The 25,000-nt window shown below is 41.1% G+C and overlaps 5 protein-coding genes and 1 long non-coding RNA gene across 8 annotated transcripts in view; all 6 read right to left on the bottom strand.

Moving 5' to 3' along the window:
* The window catches only part of wdr36 (WD repeat domain 36), a 13,114-nt gene extending 9,102 nt beyond the window's left edge, over positions 1-4,012 (bottom strand). Inside the window, exons 1-6 of the mRNA XM_044333117.1 lie at positions 3,620-4,012; positions 1,963-1,990; positions 1,750-1,850; positions 1,358-1,475; positions 469-601; positions 1-43 (exon numbers count right to left, since the gene is read on the bottom strand). The exon at positions 1-43 is cut by the window's left edge and continues 12 nt beyond it. Coding sequence (XP_044189052.1) covers positions 1-43; positions 469-601; positions 1,358-1,475; positions 1,750-1,850; positions 1,963-1,990; positions 3,620-3,766 — 570 coding nt within the window. The 5' untranslated portion in view covers positions 3,767-4,012. The remainder of the gene's footprint in view (positions 44-468; positions 602-1,357; positions 1,476-1,749; positions 1,851-1,962; positions 1,991-3,619) is intronic.
* Positions 1-25,000, bottom strand: part of LOC122968122 (NACHT, LRR and PYD domains-containing protein 12-like) — a 311,421-nt gene that overhangs the window by 233,625 nt on the left and 52,796 nt on the right. The gene's annotated exons all lie outside the window — the stretch shown is intronic.
* LOC122968170 lies at positions 6,521-10,584 on the bottom strand. Its single transcript, XM_044333176.1, has 2 exons — positions 10,154-10,584; positions 6,521-7,947 (listed from the first exon to the last, which is right to left on the bottom strand). The coding sequence occupies exon 2, from the start codon at positions 7,831-7,833 to the stop codon at positions 7,036-7,038; it is 798 nt and encodes a 265-aa protein (XP_044189111.1). The 5' UTR covers positions 7,834-7,947; positions 10,154-10,584; the 3' UTR covers positions 6,521-7,035.
* LOC122968169 lies at positions 16,001-20,633 on the bottom strand. The gene is made up of 2 exons (XM_044333175.1): positions 19,872-20,633; positions 16,001-17,158 (listed from the first exon to the last, which is right to left on the bottom strand). Exon 2 carries the CDS (start codon positions 17,023-17,025, stop codon positions 16,213-16,215), a length of 813 nt encoding a protein of 270 aa, XP_044189110.1. The 5' UTR covers positions 17,026-17,158; positions 19,872-20,633; the 3' UTR covers positions 16,001-16,212.
* The window catches only part of slc25a46 (solute carrier family 25 member 46), an 8,050-nt gene continuing 4,937 nt past the window's right edge, over positions 21,888-25,000 (bottom strand). Inside the window, exons 7-8 of the mRNA XM_044333157.1 lie at positions 22,879-22,936; positions 21,888-22,659 (exon numbers count right to left, since the gene is read on the bottom strand). Coding sequence (XP_044189092.1) covers positions 22,063-22,659; positions 22,879-22,936 — 655 coding nt within the window. The 3' untranslated portion in view covers positions 21,888-22,062. The remainder of the gene's footprint in view (positions 22,660-22,878; positions 22,937-25,000) is intronic.
* The window catches only part of LOC122968187, a 1,722-nt gene continuing 16 nt past the window's right edge, over positions 23,295-25,000 (bottom strand). The window contains exons 1-4 of one of the 3 annotated variants that reach the window (XR_006398762.1): positions 24,698-25,000; positions 23,598-23,773; positions 23,510-23,531; positions 23,295-23,443 (exon numbers count right to left, since the gene is read on the bottom strand). The exon at positions 24,698-25,000 is cut by the window's right edge and continues 16 nt beyond it. This is a non-coding gene — a long non-coding RNA (uncharacterized LOC122968187). Of the gene's footprint in view, positions 23,444-23,509; positions 23,532-23,569; positions 23,774-24,697 lie in introns of those variants that run through there. The other 2 variants (XR_006398763.1, XR_006398764.1) reach the window with 2 other exon arrangements.

Here is a 25,000-nt window from a genome sequence, read left to right as displayed (position 1 = left end):
GGTGACTCCTGCTGACCAGCCGGGAAACGTGAACAACAGCTTACTGAAGACAGAAACACTGATCACTATCAATCAATCAACTTATAATCAATAATAATGAAGAGGACCATCGACAACACATGCTAACATGGTTTACTGAGTGATGCTAACATGCTAACCTGGTTTGATAACTGATGCTAACATGCTAACCTAGTTTAATGACCGATGCTAACATGCTAACATGGTTTAATAACTGATGCTAACATGCTAACCTAGTTTAATGACCGATGCTAACATGCTAACATGGTTTAATGACTGATGCTAACATGCTAACCTAGTTTAATGACTGATGCTAACATGCTAACCTAGTTTAATGACTGATGCTAACACGCTAACCTGGTTTGATGACTGATGCTAACACGCTAACCTGGTTTAATGACTGATGCTAACACGCTAACCTGGTTTAATGACTGATGCTAACATGCTAACCTGGTCTTGATGTTCCACAGCTGCAGTGCACCCTGGGAGCTTCCCAGCAGCACCTTGTTCAGGTAGGTGCTGGGGTGCATCATGGCCGACAGGTCAAAGGTCGCCGGGTCAAAGTGCAGCTGCAGGTAGATGTCTGCAGACAGAAGGAGCAAAGCATGATGGGTAACAGTTTGAATCAGAGCTATGAGGAGAAAAAGATGTTTGAGCTGCAGAACTGTGAGAGGCCACCAGGAGGAAACTGATCAGATCTATTGATATATCCATGAAGAAGACACATGAGGAAGACATGCACACGTATACAGATCTCTCTTTCTGCCTCCATTTTAAAAAATAATTCTGTCTAAATGACCTTTGTTTTAAAATAATAGGCCAAAACGTTGAGGAAAATGTTTGTTTAGAAAAATATCCGTATTAATGTTGACGAGGCCTGACGTCAGGTGAAGCCGTGTCTGTTTCTGATGACGGCAGCAGCTGATCACATGATCAGGCTAAATGTTCTCATCAAACTACAGTTTCTACTCGACGCTCCTCACATGTGACTGAAGGAAAATGATGATAAATTATGTAAAATATAAATGTGTTTCTTGCTGATAGACAGAATCTCCCTGACTTTAATTTTAACCATAATAAAAGTTAACGGGGGAAATAACAGATCAATAAAAGTTAACGAGGGAAATAACAGATCAATAAAAGTTAACGGGGGAAATCTATTGATCAGACCGATAGACGTTGAACTAGATGTTGTGATGTATCAGATCGGTCTGATCAGCTGCAGCATCTAATCAATAACTGATATCCAATCAGGAGTCGTGTCGGCTGCTCTCGTGTCAAAGCGAGGATCGATCACATGACAGGATCGGGATCAGAGGCCCCGCCCCTCCCCGCTCACCTCCCCCCTGGACGTCCCACACGATGACATCACCGCCACTGTCAGCTGAGATCAGCTGATCACCCAGAGGAAGCAGCAGGCGCACTTCCTGTCTGTGACCATGGTAACGCATCACCACCTGTACGGAGAGCAGGCAGGGTCAAAATACACAAAACAACAAAAAGCAAAAACCTCAAAATATTTTTTAAATAAAAAAGTTTAAATATTAAAAAAAAAAATGTGTAAATTACTTTTTAAATTTCTGCCTCTTTGTAAATATTGAAATTTAATCAGCATATATTTAAAAACCATAAATAAGTAAATAAGTAAATAAATAAGTAAATAAATAAGTAAATAAATAAGTAAATAAGTAAATAAATAAGTAAATAAGTAAATAAGTGAAGTGTTCTGGCCTCTTTGTTCCGGGCGAAGGCGCTGATTTGACACCCAGCGGCGGCGAACACCAACATCCTGTCTGCTGCCACACAGGTGATGTCATCTGATAGGCTGTTACCTAGGCAACCACCACATTACATCAGAGCACGGCAGCCAATCAGAGAGCAGAACTCTCAGGAAACATCATCATCAGAGATTTTATTGTTAAAACATTTAAAACAAATACTCACTGACGGACACGATCCCCAACCTGTTCACCTGGAACGATCAATACATCATCAATACAGCATCAATACATCGTCAATACACCATCAATACATCATCAATACACCAGCAATACACCAGCAATACACCATCAACACACCAGCAGCACTCTTGAGTCCTGCAGGTGAACGCGTGGATCTGCAGCAGATTTAACGGTGATATTTACGACAGACACACTGAACCTGATTTCTTCCTTCGTTTGTACTTTTTAAACAGAAACAGGTTTTATTTTGTGAAACAACAACAACAATAACAACAACAACAACGACAACAACAATAACAACACAGCCAACAGCAGCTTCACCAGGAACGTCCGTGTTTTTCTCCCTGCAGCAGGTTTCTAACGTAGAGATCACTGATCACCACATGTTTACAGATGTTTCTCTAATAGAAAACAAAGCAAACTGATTCAGTCGGGACACGTTGTGAGCTGAACATCTGCTGAACTTTCTCTACGATTCCTCCTCGTTTCAGCTGCAGGGAGAACAACACAGACGTCATCTTTTACTGGAGTGGTTACGCCTCCAGTCTGGTCGCCAGCAGCTGATTGGTTCGTGGTTTGTTTACATGACGTAACAGGAAGTGCATATTTAACAGACTGAACGTGGACAGAAAGCGTCTGATGTGACGTGATAGTCGGACGCAGCTCAGCGATATTCATCATCCACGTGAACGTAAACAACAGATGTAACATGAGTGAGGGTGATTATTAATGTCTTCAGTACCGTCGGCTTGTTGATGTAGTTTTTACTTTTTGTTGGATGATAAACAAACTGAAGATGTGAAGCTCATAAACATGTGAAATATGTTTATATATATAGATATATATATATATATATATATATATATATATATATATATAGATATATAGATTAATTATAGCTGGTGATTATAATCCACTTCCTGCACTGACAGTGACGCTGTTCGTCTCTCTGAGGGAACATTACAGACGACAGCTGATTGGTTGTTGCCTCTTCAGGTGTTTACATGCTGATGATGAGGAGGGTCAACGCTGACGTCAGATCAGTGACGCTGTGATGATCTGCTGTTTCCTTTCTGTTCACTATTAAACTGCCGTCTGACGTACACAGGTGAGATCAGTCCAGGTGACTAAAACTGAGCTGAACTTTATTGTCATTAATTCATCGATCAGCTGTTTGATCTATAAAATGTCTGATTGCAGCTTCTTAAATGTGAATATTTTCTGTTTCTTTCGTCTCTCTGACAGTAAACTGAACATCTTTGTAGAAAAACGAGACATTTGATGACGTCATCTTGAGAAACACTGAAACACAATTTTCACAATTTTCTGACATTTTATGGATCAAAAAACTAATCAATTAATCCAGAAAATAACCAACACATTAATTGATAATGAAAATAATCGTTGCAGATATTATTGACATGATTAAAGACGTGAAAATAATCTACTTTAAATAATAATTTGTGCCAAAGAAGAAGAAACATCTGAGTGAACCTTATGACGTCAGACTGTTTCTGGACTCTGGAATGACGTCATTTAGGAGTTTTTACCCTCCTGAGCTGCCAGATCAGCTGACGGATCGATAAGTATCAGTATTGATCAGCAGTTTGTGATGTCAGAGATGAAGTTTGGGTTCTTACGTTGAACGTGTGGAAACTTTTACCGACCGCCGTCACCACGTAGAACTCCCGGTGCTTCCGGTGGTACCGGAGCGCGTGCGGCACGTGGTTGGAATAAAGTCCCAGAACCCGGAACCCGGAGAACAGAGAGCTGCCGCCGCCAGACATGTCCGGTGGTCCTGGTGGTCCCGGTGGTTCCGGTAACAGCGGAGCTTCTAACGGAGAAACACGGAGACTGAAACACAAACACACCGGAGCCGCTGCTGCTGCTGCTGCAGGAGAATCACACGGAGGAGAAACCGGGAACACAGTCCGACTGGAAACAACCAGCACCAAGGTTCCGCCTTCTTCTTCTTCTTCTTTAGTGTTTATTGGCTGTTTGTAAACCAGCGCAGAGGCGCGAAAACTGCCACCTGCTGGACTGGAGTGAAACAACAGATTATATATAAAACAACAAACTCTGGACTTTTAACTGACGATATACAGACTGAAGAAGCTGATTCCTCCTGATGTCTGGTTGGCCGTGTGCGTCTTCCAGCTGGGTTTTTTCCTGTTTATATAACGTATAACATGGTCCCTACAGTCTTTAAAAGTAGAATGGGAGGCAGAGCCTTCAGCTATCAGGCTCCTCTCCTGTGGAACCATCTTCCAGATTGGGTCCGGGGTGCAGACACCCTCTCTATGTTTAAGAGTAGGCTTAAAACTTTCCTTTTTGATAAAGCTTATGGTTAGGGCCGACCAGGCTCGCCTTGAATAAGCCTTTAGTGATGCTGCTATAGGCCTAGACTGCTGGGGGACTTCCCATGATGCACTGAGCTCCTCTCTCCTCCTCCTCCTCTCCATCTGTATGTATTCATGTAACATCAATGCATGTCAATAACTTCTCTTCTTCCACAGAGTTTTTTGTGCTTTCTCATCTCACAGGAAAAACCTGACTCCCGGGCCGAACCTTCGCGGTCCTTCACAGTCCTGATGGCATCCTTCCCTGGCTGTTGCTGCTTGTGCTTGTTGTGATTGTTGCTCTCCTGTCCCCCTCCCCCTTTCCCTCTCTCTTTCTCTCTCTCAACCCAACCAGTCAAAGCAGATGGCCGCCCACCAAGAGCCGGGGTCTGCTTGAGGTTTCTACCCGTTAAAGGGGAGTTTTTCCTTACCGCTGTCGCCAAGTGCTGCTCATGGGGGAATTGTTGGGTCTCTGTATATTAAAGAGTACGGTCTGGACCTGCTCTATGTGAAAAGTGCCTTGAGATGACTTCTGTTGTGATATGGCGCTATATAAATAAAAATTGATTGATTGATTGATTGATTGATTGATGATTGAAACCAGTGTGACCTGCTGTCCTCTCAGCACCAACATGATACAGATGTCTTCCAGTTTCATCACCATCATCACAACACATATGTCCCCAGTGAACCAGGTCTCCACGTTTAATTCTGAGTGTTTGATTGGCCAGAACATCCACCTGCTCATTTCCCTCCAAACCAACACGAGCAGGAACCCAGAGGAAGTGTCTACATGTACCTTCATTTCCCTCCTGTATATTATCAGGAATAGTTCATCTATAATATCTGTTTGTATAGCCGATAATATTGCCAACAGTTCAGTGGTTTATACTGATCAATGAGTCACTGCTGCAGCTGCATCAGGATCAGAATAGTTGTGGACTGGGCTCCATACTGGAAGCTGCTCTGACTTGTCCTTCACTTCCTGCTGTATGTGGAGGTTGATAAAAGCTGATACTGTGACTGTGACACTAACCACACTGTCATCATGTCCCCAGCAGTGTGTTAAAACAGGAAGTGGGTGACGTTGCTCCTGCAGATGATCCCAGCTGATCAATATGTCCCTTAGATGAGGAAACTGAGTCTCACTAATCATGCAATCAATACCCATAATCATCACCTGTCATTCCTCCGATATGATACAGTAAGTTTAATAATTGATCATGTATCAGTTAGTTTACTGTCTGGAGCAGCAGGAAACCAGGACGTCCACTAGAGGGCAGCGTTGTACTGTGTTCATATAAAAACCCTCCTGCTCTGTTTCACATGTTGAATCCAACACGCTTCATACATGCATCAGGTCTGATATCACCAACTGTACCAACTGTTGGCTCCACATGTTTAACTGCTGATCGATTGATGATAGATAATAGATGATAGATGATAAATGTGCAGTTTCTTAGTGACTTTTAACAGAAATGTAACAGTGTTACTGCAAAAAGTCCCAGAACATGATTACAGGTGGAGCATTTAGATGATTTAAACATGTATGTGACACAAAACCTGAATAGTTACGCTGCTGAAGAATCAATAATAAAATAAATGTATAGATGGAACCATTGGAGGATTCTCACTGACAGATCAATGTGTTTCTATCAAAACATCAACCGGAGCCGAATCCAACACAGAGTTTCTGAAGACGAGGCTGCCAATGATCCAAATATCAGATGCTGGACAATATTAACTTTAGACGCATGTTAAAGTTTGAAGACTTTCAGATGACGACGACCTTTCATCTCTGTATAAACCCTGATAAACACGTCTATGTTTACTAAAAGTACATAAGTATTATGAGCCTGATGTAGTTAAAGTATTGCAGTAAAAGTACATAAGTATTATGAGCTTGATGTAGTTAAAGTATTGCAGTAAAAGTAGTGGTTTGGTCCCTCTGACTGATATATTATTATATATGACATCATTAGATTATTAATAGTGAAGAGTTTATGTGTTTATTTCTTTGCTCTTTTTCATGTTTTTATTGGTAAAAGGTTTTCACAGTACTTTATTCTGTTAAAGTCAATAAAACTGAATTCTAAATTTGAGATAAACAGACTGAAGGAGACAGCGTTTGACACTGTAAGTCCAGTATTATATATATTATATAATTAATAGTATTATATATATTATATATGGAAGCAGAGATCAGAGGTAATGAGCCAGTTGTTGCATTAGAGCCTTATAAATAAACAACATACAACTCTGCTGCCTTCTGTTTGTTAATGACCAGCCAGCTTTGTCTATAAGATGCTTTAACTTCTGTAAGTGACGAGTGAGAATTTATTTATTCTGATATTTTTTTTTTTTTTTTTATATAGAAACTTTCATTCAGGAAATGCAGCTCAGAGTGTTTCACATGAAAATAGACACAAACACAAAACATGTTAAAAACATGAACGTGACATAAGATAGAAGATAAAAACACAGAATACATTAAATGCATAATAACACAAGCCAGAAGATAAAACGCTGAATAATAATAATAATGATGATGATGATGATGAGCAGAGCAGGATCTTCGTCACGGCCCAGTTGCTTTGCCTGATAATAATAGTGAAATAGAATAAAAATACAGTTCAAAAATAGAATACATAGAATGCACGTTAAAATACCAACTGTTCATCATCACAGTCTTTGTGTTTCTTCATCCTGCAGCTTGTTTATTTCTTCTCTTTACTTCCTGTGAAGTTTCTGAGTTCGTTCTTCATCTTATCAAACTTATCAACGACCTTCTGACACTGATCAGCTGACTTGTAGATGGTGTCTCTCAACTCTTTGTCCTCTTCGAGAGTCAGACAGTCTCTGACAATTTTCACAACGAACAGTAGCATTTTTTTCATGATATTTATCACCTCTACAGTTACAGACAAAGTTTCTCGACTCATCTCCTTCAGTTCAGGCACTCGTGTAATCAGCCACCGAAACTCCTCCACGTCTGACAGAGTGAGTCCCACCTGAAGCTCAGTTGATCTTTGCTCCATCTTCTCACACGTCGTCTTGATTTCCTCCAGGTTCTCCTTCAGCGGTTCGACAATCTCCATGAATTCTTTTCCCTGTTCTTCTACTTTATTAGCAATTCCTGTCTGCTTTATCACTTTTCCTATGTTTACACTATATGCAACAGCTGTTCTTACAGCAGTTTCTGCTCCTATTGCTACTCCTCTAAGGCCAAACATCCCGAGTGGACCTGCAAAGACTGAGCGTTCAACGGTTCTAGGTCTTCTGATATCATCCATTGTGTTCTGCATCTTTTTTAATTCAGCAGTAAACTTCTCAAACTCTCTTACAATCTGTGTCATCTTTGGTTTGTTGTCTTCAAAAAGTGATATGAATGAAGCAGCATGTTTAACGAGCTTGTTCATTAATTCAGACAAATTAGGCGGCAGATCTTTGCTACGTTTTCTTTCTCTTATCGGCGGTTCTTCACTCGGTTGTTTTCTTTTTTGACTCGAGGCCATTTTCAGGAAGTTTCCTCCAAACTGAGCGTGTGCAGAAGTTTCCGTGTGTCTGTCGCTGATTGTAGATGAAACTTCAGCTGCAGTTTAACAGTCTGCTGATGTTCAGGACAGATTCTGTGGAGAGAGAGAAAGAAAACATCAGCAGACTGTTCTTACTGCAGGTGACTGAATGAACTAGTGGGACTCTACTGAGAGAGGACCACATTAGACCAGGTCCAGATCACATTAAACCAGGTCCAGACCATAATAGACCAGGTCCAGACCACATTGGACCAGGTTCAGACCACATTAGACCAGGTCCAGACCACAATAGACCAGGTCCAGACCACATTAGACCAGGTCCAGACCACATTGGACCAGGTCCAGATCACATTAGACCAGGTCCAGACCATAATAGACCAGGTCCAGACCACATTAGAGCAGGTCCAGATCACATTAAACCAGGTCCAGACCATAATAGACCAGGTTCAGACCACAATAGACCAGGTCCAGACCACATTAGACCAGGTCCAGACCACATTAGACCAGGTCCAGACCACATTGGACCGGGTCCAGACCACATTAGACCGGGTCCAGATCACATTAGACCGGGTCCAGACCACATTGGACCGGGTCCAGACCACATTGGACCGGGTCCAGACCACATTGGACCGGGTCCAGATCACATTAGACCGGGTCCAGACCACATTAGACCGGGTCCAGACCACAATAGACCGGGTCCAGACCACATTAGACCGGGTCCAGATCACATTAGACCGGGTCCAGATCACATTAGACCAGGTCCAGATCAAAAACCGCTATATTTAGACCTGTCATTTCTGGACTAGATTAACATGGAGACTCCAGAGACTCATTAAAACATAGTCTCAGATTTGTGAAACCTTTATTCTATTTGCTTCAGTATAGTGGTTTTTGATCTATGATCCTTTTTTAGTTTTCACAAATATAATAAAAGGTATGAGATCAAAATTTAGGCCAATTTCACTCTACGATTTATTCTCATTTTATTTTCCTCCTATTTGTTTTGTTTCTAAGTTCATGAATTAGCTTGAAAATGACTGAACAGGCGTTTTGACACTTTTAAGGTGGAGCGGGAAATTCCAATCACAAGCTGTGAATCTGATGTCGCGTAAACAATCCCATTGGCTCGTGAGTGTGACAGTCATTAACTAATGTTAATGAATGAACCTTTATTGTAAAGTGTTACCAGGAGTTTTAATGTGAGCAGTGAGGCTCCATGGACGCTGACGTCTGACTGTTGGTTCAGACTGAAATAACAACAACTATCTGATCAACTGTTAACAGATGAGTTTCTCACATCATTCATGTTCCGCTCAGATCAATCAACTCTGAGTTCAGCTCGCACGTGATGACTGAAAAAAGTGTCATCAGTGGAGCTCCTGAACGCGCGTGCAGACGTTGCACTTTTATCTTTAAAAAAAGATAAAATGTCAAAGCAGGAAAAGTTTCAATAAGTTAACACAATAAAGTTTTATTCAGCGTCGTCCTTTAATTGATCATTTATCAGACTTACATTAGCTTCATGATGATAAAGTGGAATCTGACTGTGTATCAGGCTGCAGCTGCATTTTAAATATATTTGTTCAGTTTTAATCTGACGGACGAAACACAGGAAGCAGCGACTGAAGGTGAAAATATAGTTAAAGATTTAAAACATAAATAGATGAAAGACACAGACGTGACTGTAGCTCACAGTCTGATCAGTAATAATGAGTTTGGTGTTTTGTATCTCAGCTCAACAACATTCAGTGACTTTATTTCAGCTGCTTCAACAAATGTAGTAAATTTAAATATTGTCAGTGAAATGCTGTTAAAACATGTTCAGATTATGCTCCTATTTAAAAAACTCACTTTCAAACTACATTCTGCAGCTGCACCGCGATCCTGCTCAGAAATATCAACATATAATCTACAATATTACAGGAATGATGTTCCATCAGTGGACCAAATTATTCATTGATCCTTCGTGTCTAAAGCTTCATACTGATTGTTTAAATCTAAACTGAGATGAAACATTATGTGCAGTAAAGATTAGAGGTCAGCAGCTGCTCTAACAAACTGACAGCTGACTGATGCACATAAAAGCAGCAACTTTAGATTCTGACAGACAGTAAAGCTCCACTAATGAACGAGGACATGAAACTCTGTAAGAGGAGACGGAGAGAAACTCAGAGTTTGTTGAAGAAAAGCTGCCAGCGAGCAGGTTAGTTACCATGGTAACTCTCCCTCATCTCAGGGTGAACAAACTCAGAGTTTTCATTAAACCAGTTTTCTGAAACAGAGCCGCGGTTGTTCTTACCTGATGGTTGGAGAAGCTGCGTGAAGCTGAGCTCAGTCTGTCTGATCAGCTTCACTTTCACTGCTGTTTCTCTGAGGTCACATGATCAGACAAACCCGCCAAAAAAAAACAGCAGCTGCAGCAGCTGCAGAGACTCTAACTGAAGGTTTCTGTTACTTCCTGTTAATGATGAAGCTTCTTTGTCAAACAGAGATCGGGGGGGGCGACGTTAGTCGGTTTCTGCTGCAACTTGATTGAGGAACACAGGCTACTGTGGGCCGGAGCCAACACCCAGATAACAAAAGAGCTGCCCCCCCCCTCCACACTGAAGGCCAGTAACACTGTGCCCACTGGATTATCTGTCATGTGTGGCAGCATTTGATAACATTCACCATCAGGAGATTTCTAGTAACAGTCACAGCTGATCAATGATCTGTGCTTACATGTATAAACTTATAACTAATATTATATGACTAATATACTAATAATCCATTCTGTATGACTGTGGAAAGATTCTCTTTATAAAACAGTCCAGATGTGGTTTCAACATGTCTCCTCTATAATAATTACAGTAAGTTTCTCTCCCAAATGATCAATATACTGTTTGAACTCTTGGTCATTTACAGTCGAGCTTCTTGTATTTAACTGAAGTAGAATGAACAGCATGAAGAGGATCCAGCCATGTCTGACACTATCTTCATCAGTCTCATTCCTCGATCCATCAATATGTCCCTTAGATGAGGAAACTGAGTCTCACTAATCATGCAATCAATACCCATAATCATCACCTGTCATTCCTCCGATATGATACAGTCAGTTTAATAATTGATCATGTATCAGTTAGTTTACTGTCTGGAGCAGCAGGAAACCAGGACGTCCACTAGAGGGCAGCGTTGTACTGTGTTCATATAAAAACCCTCCTGCTCTGTTTCACATGTTGAATCCAACACGCTTCATACATGCATCAGGTCTGATATCACCAACTGTACCAACTGTTGGCTCCACATGTTTAACTGCTGATCGATTGATGATAGATAATAGATGATAGATGATTGATCTGATTATTATTTCTGGACTCATTTACAGCCAAGTTTCTTATTTCAGAAGAAAAAACTTTATTTTTTACATCACGAGTGCAAAGTTTCAACATGTGACATTTACAACAAACAGCAACATACGAACAGGAAGTGCAGACTCAGCGATTTCTGCTGAAATCAATTAAAAAAGCTTTAATTACTTTCATCTGTCACTTTAACTGAATCAATCGTTTGATTTTAAATATTGATTTGAATATCTATTGATCACTTATAATTTCATCTAAATCTACAGTTTTTTTTCTACATAAACTTTTTAAATTTTTACAACTTTATATAAATAAAAAGTGGATCAATATACAGACATGTGACTGCAAGCGACCAATCAGCTTCAACACAAGCAGGCTAATGACATCATGCTTTCATGCTGGAACTCTACACCAGCGCCCTCTACACCAGGGCCCTCTACACCAGGGCCCTCTACACCAGGGCCCTCTACACCAGCACCCTTTACACCAGGGCCCTCTACACCAGCACCCTCTACACCAGCACCCTCTACACCAGGGCCCTCTACACCAGGGCCCTCTACACCAGGGCCCTCTACACCAGCACCCTCTACACCAGGGCCCTCTACACCAGGGCCCTCTACACCAGGGCCCTCTACACCAGGGCCCTCTACACCAGCACCCTCTACACCAGGGCCCTCTACACCAGCACCCTCTACACCGGGGCCCTCTACACCAGCACCCTCTACACCAGGGCCCTCTACACCAGCACCCTCTACACCGGGGCCCTCTACACCAGCACCCTCTACACCAGGGCCCTCTACACCAGCGCCCTCTACACCGGGGCCCTCTACACCAGCACCCTCTACACCAGCGCCCTCTACACCAGCACCCTCTACACCAGGGCCCTCCACACCAGGGCCCTCTACACCAGCGCCCTCTACACCAGCGCCCTCTACACCAGGGCCCTCTACACCAGGGCCCTCTACACCAGCGCCCTCTACACCAGGGCCCTCTACACCAGGGCCCTCTACACCAGCACCCTCTACACCAGGGCCCTCTACACCAGCACCCTCTACACCAGCACCCTCTACACCAGGGCCCTCTACACCGGGGCCCTCTACACCAAGGCCCCCCACACCGGGGCCCTCTACACCAGGGCCCTCTACACCAGCGCCCTCTACACCAGGGCCCTCCACACCAGGGCCCTCTACACCAGCGCCCTCTACACCAGGGCCCTCCACACCAGGGCCCTCTACACCAGCACCCTCTACACCGGGGCCCTCTACACCGGGGCCCTCTACACCAGGGCCCTCTACAACGGGGCCCTCAGGTGTCAGCAGTCCACTAAGGAGCACCTGCGGAGACAGAGCTGACAGGTGAATCAAAAGGCCAAACAAAGATGACAACAGGTCATCACACCAATAAATAATAATTAAAGGCTCGGACATCAGAAACCTCACAGTAATATTATCATATTTATGTTTCATGTCTAACCTTGATCAATGTAAATGTGAATGACCAACAACAATATAATATGATAATAAAATAAAGTCGGTTAAACTACTTTTGAAGCAGACGCTGGTAGAACCTCCTCTACCCTCCAGTGTGCACAGTGCTGTCAGCAGCTGAGCAGCTTTTATAACTGAACTAATATCTACTGAACTAAAACTTCTCTAACTGTGTGGAAATCTGATGTTTTCACATCACAGATGTTGAACAGCATTAAAAGCCCAGAGAAACAGAAATTAGAGCATCTTTAGCTTCTGCACTGTGTCATTTTTACCGGATAAGTGACTTTTGTGCCTGAACAAGCACCTCAGAAAGTTAATGTTGAGTCCTGTGCTTCTGATTCTTGAATCTGAATTATTGGTCAGACTGTGACTCGTGCAGCGCTGCTTCCTGCTCTACCAGAGCAGGAAGCAGCACTGCTTCCTGCTCTGGTAGAGCAGGAAGCAGTGCTGCTTCCTGCTCTGGTAGAGCAGGAAGGAACTGTATAAATAGGAAGTGCAGCCATTAAAAACAATCACAGCAGAGGGTGTAGGTTTGGTTTCAGGAGAACAATGAAGTTGCAGTAAAAGTACATAAGTATTATGAGCTTGATGTAGTTAAAGTATTGCAGTAAAAGTACATAAGTATTATGAGCTTGATGTAGTTAAAGTATTGCAGTAAAAGTACATAAGTATTATGAGCTTGATGTAGTTAAAGTATTGCAGTAAAAGTAGTGGTTTGGTCCCTCTGACTGATATATTATTATATATGACATCATTAGATTATTAATAGTGAAGCATCAGTGTTAGAGCAGCATGTTACTGTTTAGTTTCACACTGACCTGTGCATTCTGAACATTGTTCAGAATGTTTACATATTTAAATGTTTATGTGTAGTTTTCTTTGCTCTTTTTCCTTTTTAAATATTGTAAACATCCATTACTTGTACAAGGATTTGGCAGTACTGTATTCTGTTTTGTTCATGCCAATAAAGTTCATGCCCCCCCCCCAACAACAACATGTATTTCTCAAGAATGTGAGATGACAGGAGGCTGCTGGTCATCATCCGCCCTGTTCAGCAGCTATAGAAATGAAGTCCACAGCACCTGGTATCCTGCTGTACGCTGATTTTTTTCAATCCTTTTCACAATTATTTTCACATCAGGAAAAACAATTACAAGTGGGATTGTAAATACAAAGTAAAGTCTTTTAAAAATGTTCGTGAGAAATTAGAGAGTCTAACTTCATTTTTTCCAGCTCATTCCACTCGTACGCAGCAGAGTATTTGAAGCCACTTTTTCCAAGTTCAGTGTTTGGTGGAAATCTGAAAATAAAAAACTGACCAATGACCAAGTCTTTTGTCTTTTAATGAGAACCTTGCAAGGGGTCAGTATACAGTCACAACAGAGTGTAACTGCAGACTGATGTCAGTTACAAAGTGTACATGCATTTTATTCAAAACTTGCATACAAGGAACAGCTCAGAGTGTTTTACATGAAAATAGACATAAAATGTTAAAACATAAATGTAATAATATGGAAAATAAAAACCACTTGATAATAATAAAAAGTAAAGTAAGTAAAATTCAACATTTTAAAAGCAGCAGCAGTGCAGAAAGAAGTTCTATCAGGAAAGTTTTCTGTTTATTTATGGAGCTGCTTCTCTGATATCTATCAGCAGTCTGTTTAGTTTTGGGTTATATGGAGGAATAACACGACACCTGCAGATTAATAAGATGCACTGGTAAAATTATAGAGGCACCACCTCCGTCCATTCATTAATTATTAATAATTAGGAGGAAGAATAATTAAATGAATTATATGTGAAAGTCATGATTACAGTGATCTCCATCTGTGATATAAAGGAACAAATACAACGACTTTAACTACCGAGGAACAGGGATGACTGGGAACCAGTAAGCATACACACACACACACATATATATATATACTGTACATATATACAACTAAAATAAATGAATGTTATCAAAAACGAGTCAAAAACACAGTGAGGGGCCAAGACTCTAACTAGAGCCAATAAAATGTGATTTTGAAGAGTTGTTGTATCGACTCTGAGACAGAAGCGAGGTGGATGTTTCCCTTCTGAGTCTCAGTCTCGGTGCGTTCACTGTCAGGCTGCACAGTCGGACACGTGGAGCTCTAAACTAATCACAAGAGTCTTTAAAAAGTTTAACTACGATAAGAATAACAGATTAAAATAACAGATTATTCAACAGTCAGACGGTTTGAAGCATCTTTGCTGTCTTTTGTTTTTTAGTTGATTCTCTTTCTGGAGTTTTCAGCTCTCAGTCATAAAAAACAACAACAAAGCCTGAAAAGCACAGAAGAAGAAGAAGAAGAAGAAGAAGAAGAAGAAGAAGAAGAAGAAGAAGAAGAAGAAGAAGAAGAAGCCTGACAAAGACGAGTTAAACTTCTCAGAGTCTAGCAGGTGTTTTTGGAGGAAGAGGATCCTTTGATGATCTTTTGAGGGACCTCATTGATTATTGATTAATTCCTTTGTGTGGACAGTAAACTGGTTTCCAACTTTATCTGCAAATTAAACATTCACTCATTCTGTCGTCAATGTCGTCAACACATCACGAAACACTGAGAACATTTAGAGATTGCATTATTGATTAACCACATAAAATACAGAATGAAATCAATAAACCTGTATTTTCTAATCTGTAATTAAATCTATTAAGGAAACATTATCATAGTAATCAAACTTCAGCTAAATCAAACACTCACACTGTTTAATATCAAATAAATCAAATGCAATAATATGTGAAGCAGAGATTGAATTTCCATCATATCAAACTAATGAATGGTTGTAAAACACAGTAACATTAAACACTGGTTTGATAAATCCACAAACATATTTTACACATTTTTACAGTTTCTGATCAATTCAGACGACAGAAAGATGCAGCTTCCCTCAAAAATCACGACTGCAGAGATAAAAGCAGCAGAAGAAGAAGAAGAAGGATGATTCATCATCCATCCTTTACTGGTTCTAGTCTTTACTGGTTCTAGTCTTTACTGGTTTTATTCTTTACTGGTTTTATTCTTTACTGGTTCTAGTCTTTACTGGTTCTAGTCTTTACTGGTTTTATTCTTTACTGGTTTTATTCTTTACTGGTTCTAGTCTTTACTGGTTCTAGTCTTTACTGGTTCTAGTCTTAACTGGTTCTAGTCTTTACTGGTTCTAGTCTTTACTGGTTCTAGTCTTTACTGGTTTAATTCTTTACTGGTTTTTAGTCTTTACTGGTTCTAGTCTTTACTGGTTCTAGTCTTTACTGGTTCTAGTCTTTACTGGTTCTAGTCTTAACTTGTTCTAGTCTTAACTGGTTTTAGTCTTTACTGGTTCTAGTCTTTACTGGTTCTAGTCTTAACTGGTTCTAGTCTTTACTGGTTCTAGTCTTTACTGGTTTTATTCTTTACTGGTTTTATTCTTTACTGGTTCTAGTCTTTACTGGTTCTAGTCTTAACTGGTTCTAGTCTTTACCGGTTCTAGTCTTTACTGGTTCTAGTCTTAACTGGTTCTAGTCTTTACTGGTTTTTAGTCTCTTTACTTTCTGTGAAGTTTCCGAGTTCGTTCTTCATCTTATCAAACTCATTAACGACCTTCTGACACTGATCAGCTGACTGGAGGATGGAGTCTCTCAACTTTTTATCCTCCTCAGGAGTCGCAGTGACTCTGAAGACTCTCAGAAGGAACAATATCAGGTTATGTATTATACCCATCCCCTCTAGAACTATAACCAAAATGTCTTCACTCTTCTCTTTCAGTTTAGACACCCGTCCAAGAATCATGTGAAACTCTCTCACGTCTGACAGAGTGTTGTCAGTCAGAGCTTCAGTTGATCTTTGCTCCAACTTTTCACACGTCGTCTTGATTTCTTGCAGCTTGTTCTTCAGCGGTTCAACAATCTCCATGAATTCTTTTCCCAGTTCTTCTACTTTCTCTGCACTTCCTTTCTCTTTCATTGTTTTTGATATGTTTGCACCAACTACAGTAGCTGCTCCTCCAACAGCTGCTGCTGTTCCTGCTGCTCCTGCTGCTACTACTAAACTTGCCCCCCCAGTGAACGGAGCTGCTACAAGGGCCAAGAGTCCAACTCCAACACCGACTCCTCCACCAACAGCTCCAGCTGTTCTGACTCCATCTGTTGTCTCCTGCATCTCTCTTACTTCAGCAGCGATCTCCTGGAACCTTCTTACAATGTGTCTCATCTTTGGTTTATCGTTATCAAACAGTCTTATGAATGAAGCAGCATGTTCAGTAAGTTTGTTCATTAATTCTGACAAATCTGGCGGCATGTCTTTACTCCATCTTCTGCTTCTTTCTGTACTCAAGGCCATTTTCAGGAAACTTCCTCCAATCTGAGCGTCTGTTGAACAAGTTGAGCTTTTGGCTTTGATTGTAAATGAAACTTCAGTCAGAAAGTTTTCCAGCTGCAGGAGTTTAACAGTCTGCTGATGTTCAGGACAGATTCTGTGTGGAGAGAAAGAAAACACCATCAGAAGATCAAGTAGAATTATTATCACCTTCCTGACAACGTCAACAACACCTGAGAATGTAGAACTGATGGCAGAGCTGTTGTGTTGGGTTGCATCAGACCACACAGGTGTTCCTAATAAAGAGCTCCAGTCATTGTAAATTGAGTCTGGAGGGTTGAGAGGTCAAAGGTCACGTTAGAAAAAGCCTCCTCAGTCCTGATGAGACTATATCAGAGTTGAGACTAACGTTAGCAGCTCTGGAAGGTTTACTGAGATCAGCTGCTCGTCATCTTAAAATGAAACATGTTTCAAATACAAACAGTTGAGCTTCAGTCTGATAATTCAACAGTTTTTACATATGAAGCATCTGATTGGTTTGGGATTGGGACTTCCTGTCCCAGATAGCAAAATTGCTGTGGCCCATATCAGATCCGGCCCACAAGCCCGGTTTGCTTGTGGCCCGGATCTGGCAAACAGGAGCGGACCGCCCAAGTGCCATCATTTCATGCGGTATGTGGGCCGGATATGGACACAGCAATTTTGCTATCTGGGCTGTGTCGTATATTTGCCAGAACTGGCCCAGATATGTTCAAGATATTTCAGGCTCACATTCAGATAAGTCAGTACCAATTGTGCCACATCTTTACCTAAAGTGGCCCCATAATGTTCAGCAATATTTGGGCCATATTTACTATTTCAGAGGTGGGCACATTAGGCTCACACTATGACAGCCAGTGCTGACTGTGCCATACAACTGCCAGAAGTGGGCCAAATCTGTTGTTTAGTATTTAGGCCATATTTGCCTTATCATATGTCGGCCACTTTAGGTTCACATCAAGTCAAGCCAGTGCTCACCGCGCCGTATCTTTGTCAGAACTGGCCTCAGTATGCTTTAAGATAACCGGGCCACTTTTGGTTTACACCCACATTAACTATTGTCGACTGGGCCAGATCTTTGCCAAAGGTGGCCCACATTTGTTTTGATATATTTGGGCCATATTTGTTATGTTACATGGGTTAGAAGAAGGCCAGCAGTGCCGTATGATTGCCTGAAGTGGCCCACTGCCGTATGCTATCTGGGGTTGGATGGAGAGAGTTTTAATGTGAGCAGTGAGGCTCCATGGACGCTGATGTCTGACTGTTGGTTCAGACTGAAATAACAACAACTATCTGATCAATTGTAATGAAATTAGTTTCACATCATTCATGTCTCCGCAGGATGAACCGTAACAAATCTTCTAACTTTCATCATCTGGTCAACAAACTGTGTTTTATGAGCAAATACCTGCAAAACTAAAGACATTCCCATCAGCCTCAGCTGTACTTTCTGTTTAGAGCTAATTGGCTAATGTTAACATGTTAAACAAGGTAAACATTATACCTGCTAAACGTCAACATGCTAGCATTGTCAGCATGTGAGCATGCTAGCATGCTGACATTAGTATTCAATAAAAATAACAACAACAATAATAATAATAATAATGAAGTAAAGTTAAGTGAATAGTGAGCATAGTATAGAATACCATAATTAATGTGACATAATAAATTTAGCTGAAGTACAGCCACATGTCAGTGTGTTTAATGATCAGAAACCTGTTTCAGGAACCAGATTCAACAAGCTCTGAGATGATGAAACGGTTCCAGAACAGCTGATCACAGTTTGTTCAATCAACTCTGAGTGAGGCGTGATGGATGAAAAAAGCCATCATCAACGGAGCTCCGATACTACGAGTCACCATGACAACAGGTAAATAAAAGACAGAGCCTCCATTTTAATCCAGTGGATGTAGAGATATGGATGCATGTGTATGTGGACGATGCACATTTATCTTAAAAAAAGATAAACGGGAAAAATGTCAATAAGTTAACACAATAAAGTTTTATTCAGCGTCGTCCTTTAATTGATCATTTATCAGACTTACATTTGCTTAATGATGATAAAGTGGAATCTGACTGTGTATCAGGCTGCAGCTGCATTTTAAATATATTTGTTCAGTTTTAATCTGACGGACGAAACACAGGAAGCAGCGACTGAAGGTGAAAATATAGTTAAAGATTTAAAACATAAATAGATGAAAGACACAGACGTGACTGTAGCTCACAGTCTGATCAGTAATAATGAGTTTGGTGTTTTGTATCTCAGCTCAACAACATTCAGTGACTTTATTTCAGCTGCTTCAACAAATGTAGTAAATTTAAATATTGTCAGTGAAATGCTGTTAAAACACGTTCAGATTATGCTCCTATTTAAAAAACTCACTTTCAAACTACATTCTGCAGCTGCACCGCGATCCTGCTCAGAAATATCAACATATAATCTACAATATTACAGGAATGATGTTCCATCAGTGGACCAAATTATTCATTGATCCTTCGTGTCTAAAGCTTCATACTGATTGTTTAAATCTAAACTGAGATGAAACATTATGTGCAGTAAAGATTAGAGGTCAGCAGCTGCTCTAACAAACTGACAGCTGACTGATGCACATAAAAGCAGCAACTTTAGATTCTGACAGACAGTAAAGCTCCACTAATGAACGAGGACATGAAACTCTGTAAGAGGAGACGGAGAGAAACTCAGAGTTTGTTGAAGAGAAGCTGCCAGCGAGCAGGTTAGTTACCATGGTAACTCTCCCTCATCTCAGGGTGAACAAACTCAGAGTTTTCATTAAACCAGTTTTCTGAAACAGAGCCGCGGTTGTTCTTACCTGATGGTTGGAGAAGCTGCGTGAAGCCGAGCTCAGTCTGTCTGATCAGCTTCACTTTCACTGCTGTTTCTCTGAGGTCACATGATCAGACAAACCCGCGAAAAAAAAAACCCACAGCTGCAGAAACTCTAACTGAAGGTTTCTGTTACTTTTTGTCAATGATGAAGCTTCTTTGTCAAACAGAGATCGGGGGGACGACGTTAGTCGGTTTCTGCTGCAACTTGATTGAGGAACACAGGTTACTGTGGGCCGGAGCCAACACCCAGATAACAGAAGAGCTGCCCCCCCCCTCCACACTGAAGGCCAGTAACACTGTGCCCACTGGATTATCTGTCATGTGTGGCAGCATTTGATAACATTCACCATCAGGAGATTTCTAGTAACAGTCACAGCTGATCAATGATCTGTGCTTACATGTATAAACTTATAACTAATATTATATGACTAATATACTAATAATCCATTCTGTATGAATGTGGAAAGATTCTCTTTATAAAACAGTCCAGATGTGGTTTCAACATGTCTCCTCTATAATAATTACAGTAAGTTTCTCTCCCAAATGATCAATATACTGTTTGAACTCTTGGTCATTTACAGTCGAGCTTCTTGTATTTAACTGAAGTAGAATGAACAGCATGAAGAGGATCCAGCCATGTCTGACACTATCTTCATCAGTCTCATTCCTCGATCCATCAATATGTCCCTTAGATGAGGAAACTGAGTCTCACTAATCATGCAATCAATACCCATAATCATCACCTGTCATTCCTCCGATATGATACAGTAAGTTTAATAATTGATCATGTATCAGTTAGTTTACTGTTTGGAGCAGCAGGAAACCAGGACGTCCACTAGAGGGCAGCGTTGTACTGTGTTCATATAAAAACCCTCCTGCTCTGTTTCACATGTTGAATCCAACACGCTTCATACATGCATCAGGTCTGATATCACCAACTGTACCAACTGTTGGCTCCACATGTTTAACTGCTGATCGATTGATGATAGATAATAGATAGATAGATAGATGATTGATCTGATTATTATTTCTGGACTCATTTACAGCCAAGTTTCTTATTTCAGAAGAAAAAACTTTATTTTTTACATCACGAGTGCAAAGTTTCAACATGTGACATTTACAACAAACAGCAACATACGAACAGGAAGTGCAGACTCAGCGATTTCTGCTGAAATCAATTAAAAAAGCTTTAATTACTTTCATCTGTCACTTTAACTGAATCATTCGTTTGAATTTAAATATTGATTTGAATATCTATTGATCACTTATAATTTCATCTAAATCTACAGTTTTTTTTCTACATAAACTTTTTAAATTTTTACAACTTTATATAAATAAAAAGTGGATCAATATACAGACATGTGACTGCAAGCGACCAATCAGCTTCAACACAAGCAGGCTAATGACATCATGCTTTCATGCTGGAACAGGAAGTGACGACGCGTTTCCATGGCGACACAGGACCAGACAACATTTAGTTTAAAGGCAGGTGACATCAGGAAGTGACACAAAGTCGACACCTGTGGAGCTACGCTAGCAGTTTCCCTCTGCTTCCAGTCTTTATGCTAAGCTACGCTAGCAGTTTCCCTCTGCTTCCAGTCTTTATGCTAAGCTACGCTAGCAGTTTCCCTCTGCTTCCAGTCTTTATGCTAAGCTACGCTAGCAGTTTCCCTCTGCTTCCAGTCTTTATGCTAAGCTACGCTAGCAGTTTCCCTCTGCTTCCAGTCTTTATGCTAAGCTACGCTAGCAGTTTCCTTCTGCTTCCAGTCTTCGTGGTAAGCTAGGCTAACACTAAAGCTACAGCTCCAGCTGGTTGCTAAAGGGTTGCTAGGTGGTCTAGTCACATGATCACTTCCTGATCAGCAGTTTATTGACCAAACTGACAAATGACTTCTTTGTGTTTCACAGTAATGAAGAAACTAAATTCCACTGCAGATTATTTTGTTTTATTTACAAATGAAAGCTTGTTTGTTGTATAATTTCATATTTTTTACACGTCGTGGTTTCGTTCAGTTCAGCGCGTCGTGTTGCTGATATTTTATTATTATTGATTATTTTTCTACAAACTGAATGGTTCAGTTTTTAAAACGTGGTTGCCATGGTGACAGTGATGCTCAGCTGGATGAAGGGGTGGATTAAATGATGAGGTGATGCTGCGTCTCCATGGCGACAGCTCTAACTGGCCTTGCCCTCCAGCAGCAGCAGCCTCAGCAGTGTCCTGGCAGCGGCGAGTAGCGCTCCATGCAGCGCATACTGCGTCGCCAGTGCTCCGAAGCCGCGGTAAAAACCCGCCCTGCCCTCTTTGCGGCGGATGGCGTGGAGGCAGTCGGCGAAGCCGTCGTACTGCGTGTTGACGGGCAGCACCAGTGGGCTGCCACCATTGCCCGTGGCGACGGCTCCGTCGGTGGCGTCGATGATGGTGCGCGTGCCCTGCAGGCTGAGGCGGTGCAGCGCCGTCTCCAGTGGGAACAGGATGACATCGGCCACCAGAGACCCCGCCCACGCTGCCGCCAGCTCGGGGAAGTATGCGTCGAGTGGGTTGGCCGGGTCATGGCGTTGCTTCTTGCCCCGCTGGTGCAGCCACAGCGCCGCCCGCTGGACGGAGGCCGAGATAGCGTAGCGCAGCACGGCGTGCAGCGCCGCAGGAAGCAGCAGGCAGCTGAGCGGCAGCAGGCGGCGGCTGTGAGGAGCGCCGACGCCCAGCAGCCGAGTCAGACCTTCCCGAACACAATCCAACAGACCCGCTGAGGAGTCGTCACGCACAATCTCACTCTGTGCAGCACAGGGGCATGATGGGAAATAAACACAGGAGGGCCATTTAGTCACTGCGCCGGAGCTTTCAGCTGAAACTCAACTGTCTGCTTTCAACTTTATTCTCAGATAAAAATCAATCCAACAATAAAATCAACTGAAAACGAGACATTTGATCAAAGTTTCAGTCTGATTGATAATAAACTGACCAACAATCAATAATCAATACTCAGTAATCACCTGCACGGTCTCGATGAGGCTGGCGCAGTAAAACGGCAGAGCGACCACCGCTGTCAACCTGCAAGACACACAGATAAAACAGAGCAGGTACTGTGAACTACACCTGAACTACACCTGTTTTATACCTGAACTAAACCTAAACTACACCTGTATTATACCTAAACTACACCTGTTTTATACCTGAACTACACCTGTATTATACCTGAACTACACCTGTATTATACCTGAACTACACCTGTATTATACCTGAACTACACCTGTTTTATACCTAAACTACACCTGTATTATACCTGAACTACACCTGTATTATACCTGAACTACACCTGTATTATACCTGAACTACACCTGTTTTATACCTAAACTACACCTGTATTATACCTGAACTACACCTAAACTACACCTGTTTTATACCTGAACTACACTTGTATTATACCTGAACTACACCTGTTTTATACCTGAACTACACCTGTATTATACCTGAACTAAACCTAAACTACACCTGTTTTATACCTGAACTACACTTGTATTATACCTGAACTACACCTGTATTATACCTGAACTACACCTAAACTACACCTGTTTTATACCTGAACTACACTTGTATTATACCTGAACTACACCTGTATTATACCTGAACTACACCTAAACTACACCTGTTTTATACCTGAACTACACTTGTATTATACCTGAACTACACCTGTTTTATACCTGAACTACACCTGTATTATACCTGAACTACACCTGTTTTATACCTGAACTAAACCTAAACTACACCTGTTTTATACCTGAACTACACCTGTTTTATACCTGAACTACACCTGTATTATACCTGAACTAAACCTAAACTACACCTGTTTTATACCTGAACTACACTTGTATTATACCTGAACTACACCTGTATTATAGCTGAACTACACCTGTTTTATACCTGAACTAAACCTAAACTACACCTGTTTTATACCTGAACTACACTTGTATTATACCTGAACTACACCTGTTTTATACCTGAACTACACCTGTATTATACCTGAACTACACCTAAACTACACCTGTATTATACCTGAACTACACCTGTTTTATACCTGAACTACACCTAAACTACACCTGTATTATACCTGAACTACACCTGTATTATACCTGAACTACACCTGTATTATACCTGAACTACACCTGTTTTATACCTGAACTACACCTAAACTACACCTGTATTATACCTAAACTACACCTGTTTTATACCTGAACTACACCTGTTTTATACCTGAACTACACCTGTATTATACCTGAACTACACCTGTTTTATACCTGAACTACACCTAAACTACACCTGTATTATACCTGAACTACACCTGTATTATACCTGAACTACACCTGTTTTATACCTGAACTACACCTGTTTTATACCTGAACTACACCTGTATTATACCTGAACTACACCTGTATTATACCTGAACTACACCTGTATTATACCTGAACTACACCTGTATTATACCTGAACTACACCTGTTTTATACCTAAACTACACCTGTATTATACCTGAACTACACCTGTATTATACCTGAACTACACCTGTATTATACCTGAACTACACCTGTTTTATACCTGAACTACACCTAAACTACACCTGTATTATACCTGAACTACACCTGTTTTATACCTGAACTACACCTAAACTACACCTGTATTATACCTGAACTACACCTGTTTTATACCTGAACTACACCTGTTTTATACCTGAACTACACCTGTTTTATACCTGAACTACACCTAAACTACACCTGTATTATACCTGAACTACACCTGTATTATACCTGAACTACACCTGTTTTATACCTGAACTACACCTGTTTTATACCTAAACTACACCTGTATTATACCTGAACTACACCTGTTTTATACCTGAACTACACCTAAACTACACCTGTTTTATACCTAAACTACACCTGTATTATACCTGAACTACACCTGTATTATACCTGAACTACACCTGTTTTATACCTGAACTACACCTGTATTATACCTGAACTACACCTGTTTTACACCTAAACTACACCTGTATTATACCTGAACTACACCTGTTTTATACCTAAACTACACCTGTATTATACCTGAACTACATCTGTTT

The sequence above is a fragment of the Thunnus albacares genome, chromosome 18 (assembly GCF_914725855.1).
Source record: "Thunnus albacares chromosome 18, fThuAlb1.1, whole genome shotgun sequence".
In the NCBI taxonomy this organism is placed as follows: Eukaryota; Metazoa; Chordata; class Actinopteri; order Scombriformes; family Scombridae; genus Thunnus; species Thunnus albacares.
Note: the sequence above shows the minus strand (reverse complement) of the source record. Positions and strands in the feature narration are given on the sequence as shown.

Excerpts from the sequence above, each read along its gene's own strand:
- LOC122968170 (XM_044333176.1), bottom strand. The coding sequence starts at position 7,833 with ATGGCCTCGAGTCAAAAAAGAAAACAACCGAGTGAAGAACCGCCGATA.
- LOC122968169 (XM_044333175.1), bottom strand. The coding sequence starts at position 17,025 with ATGGCCTTGAGTACAGAAAGAAGCAGAAGATGGAGTAAAGACATGCCG.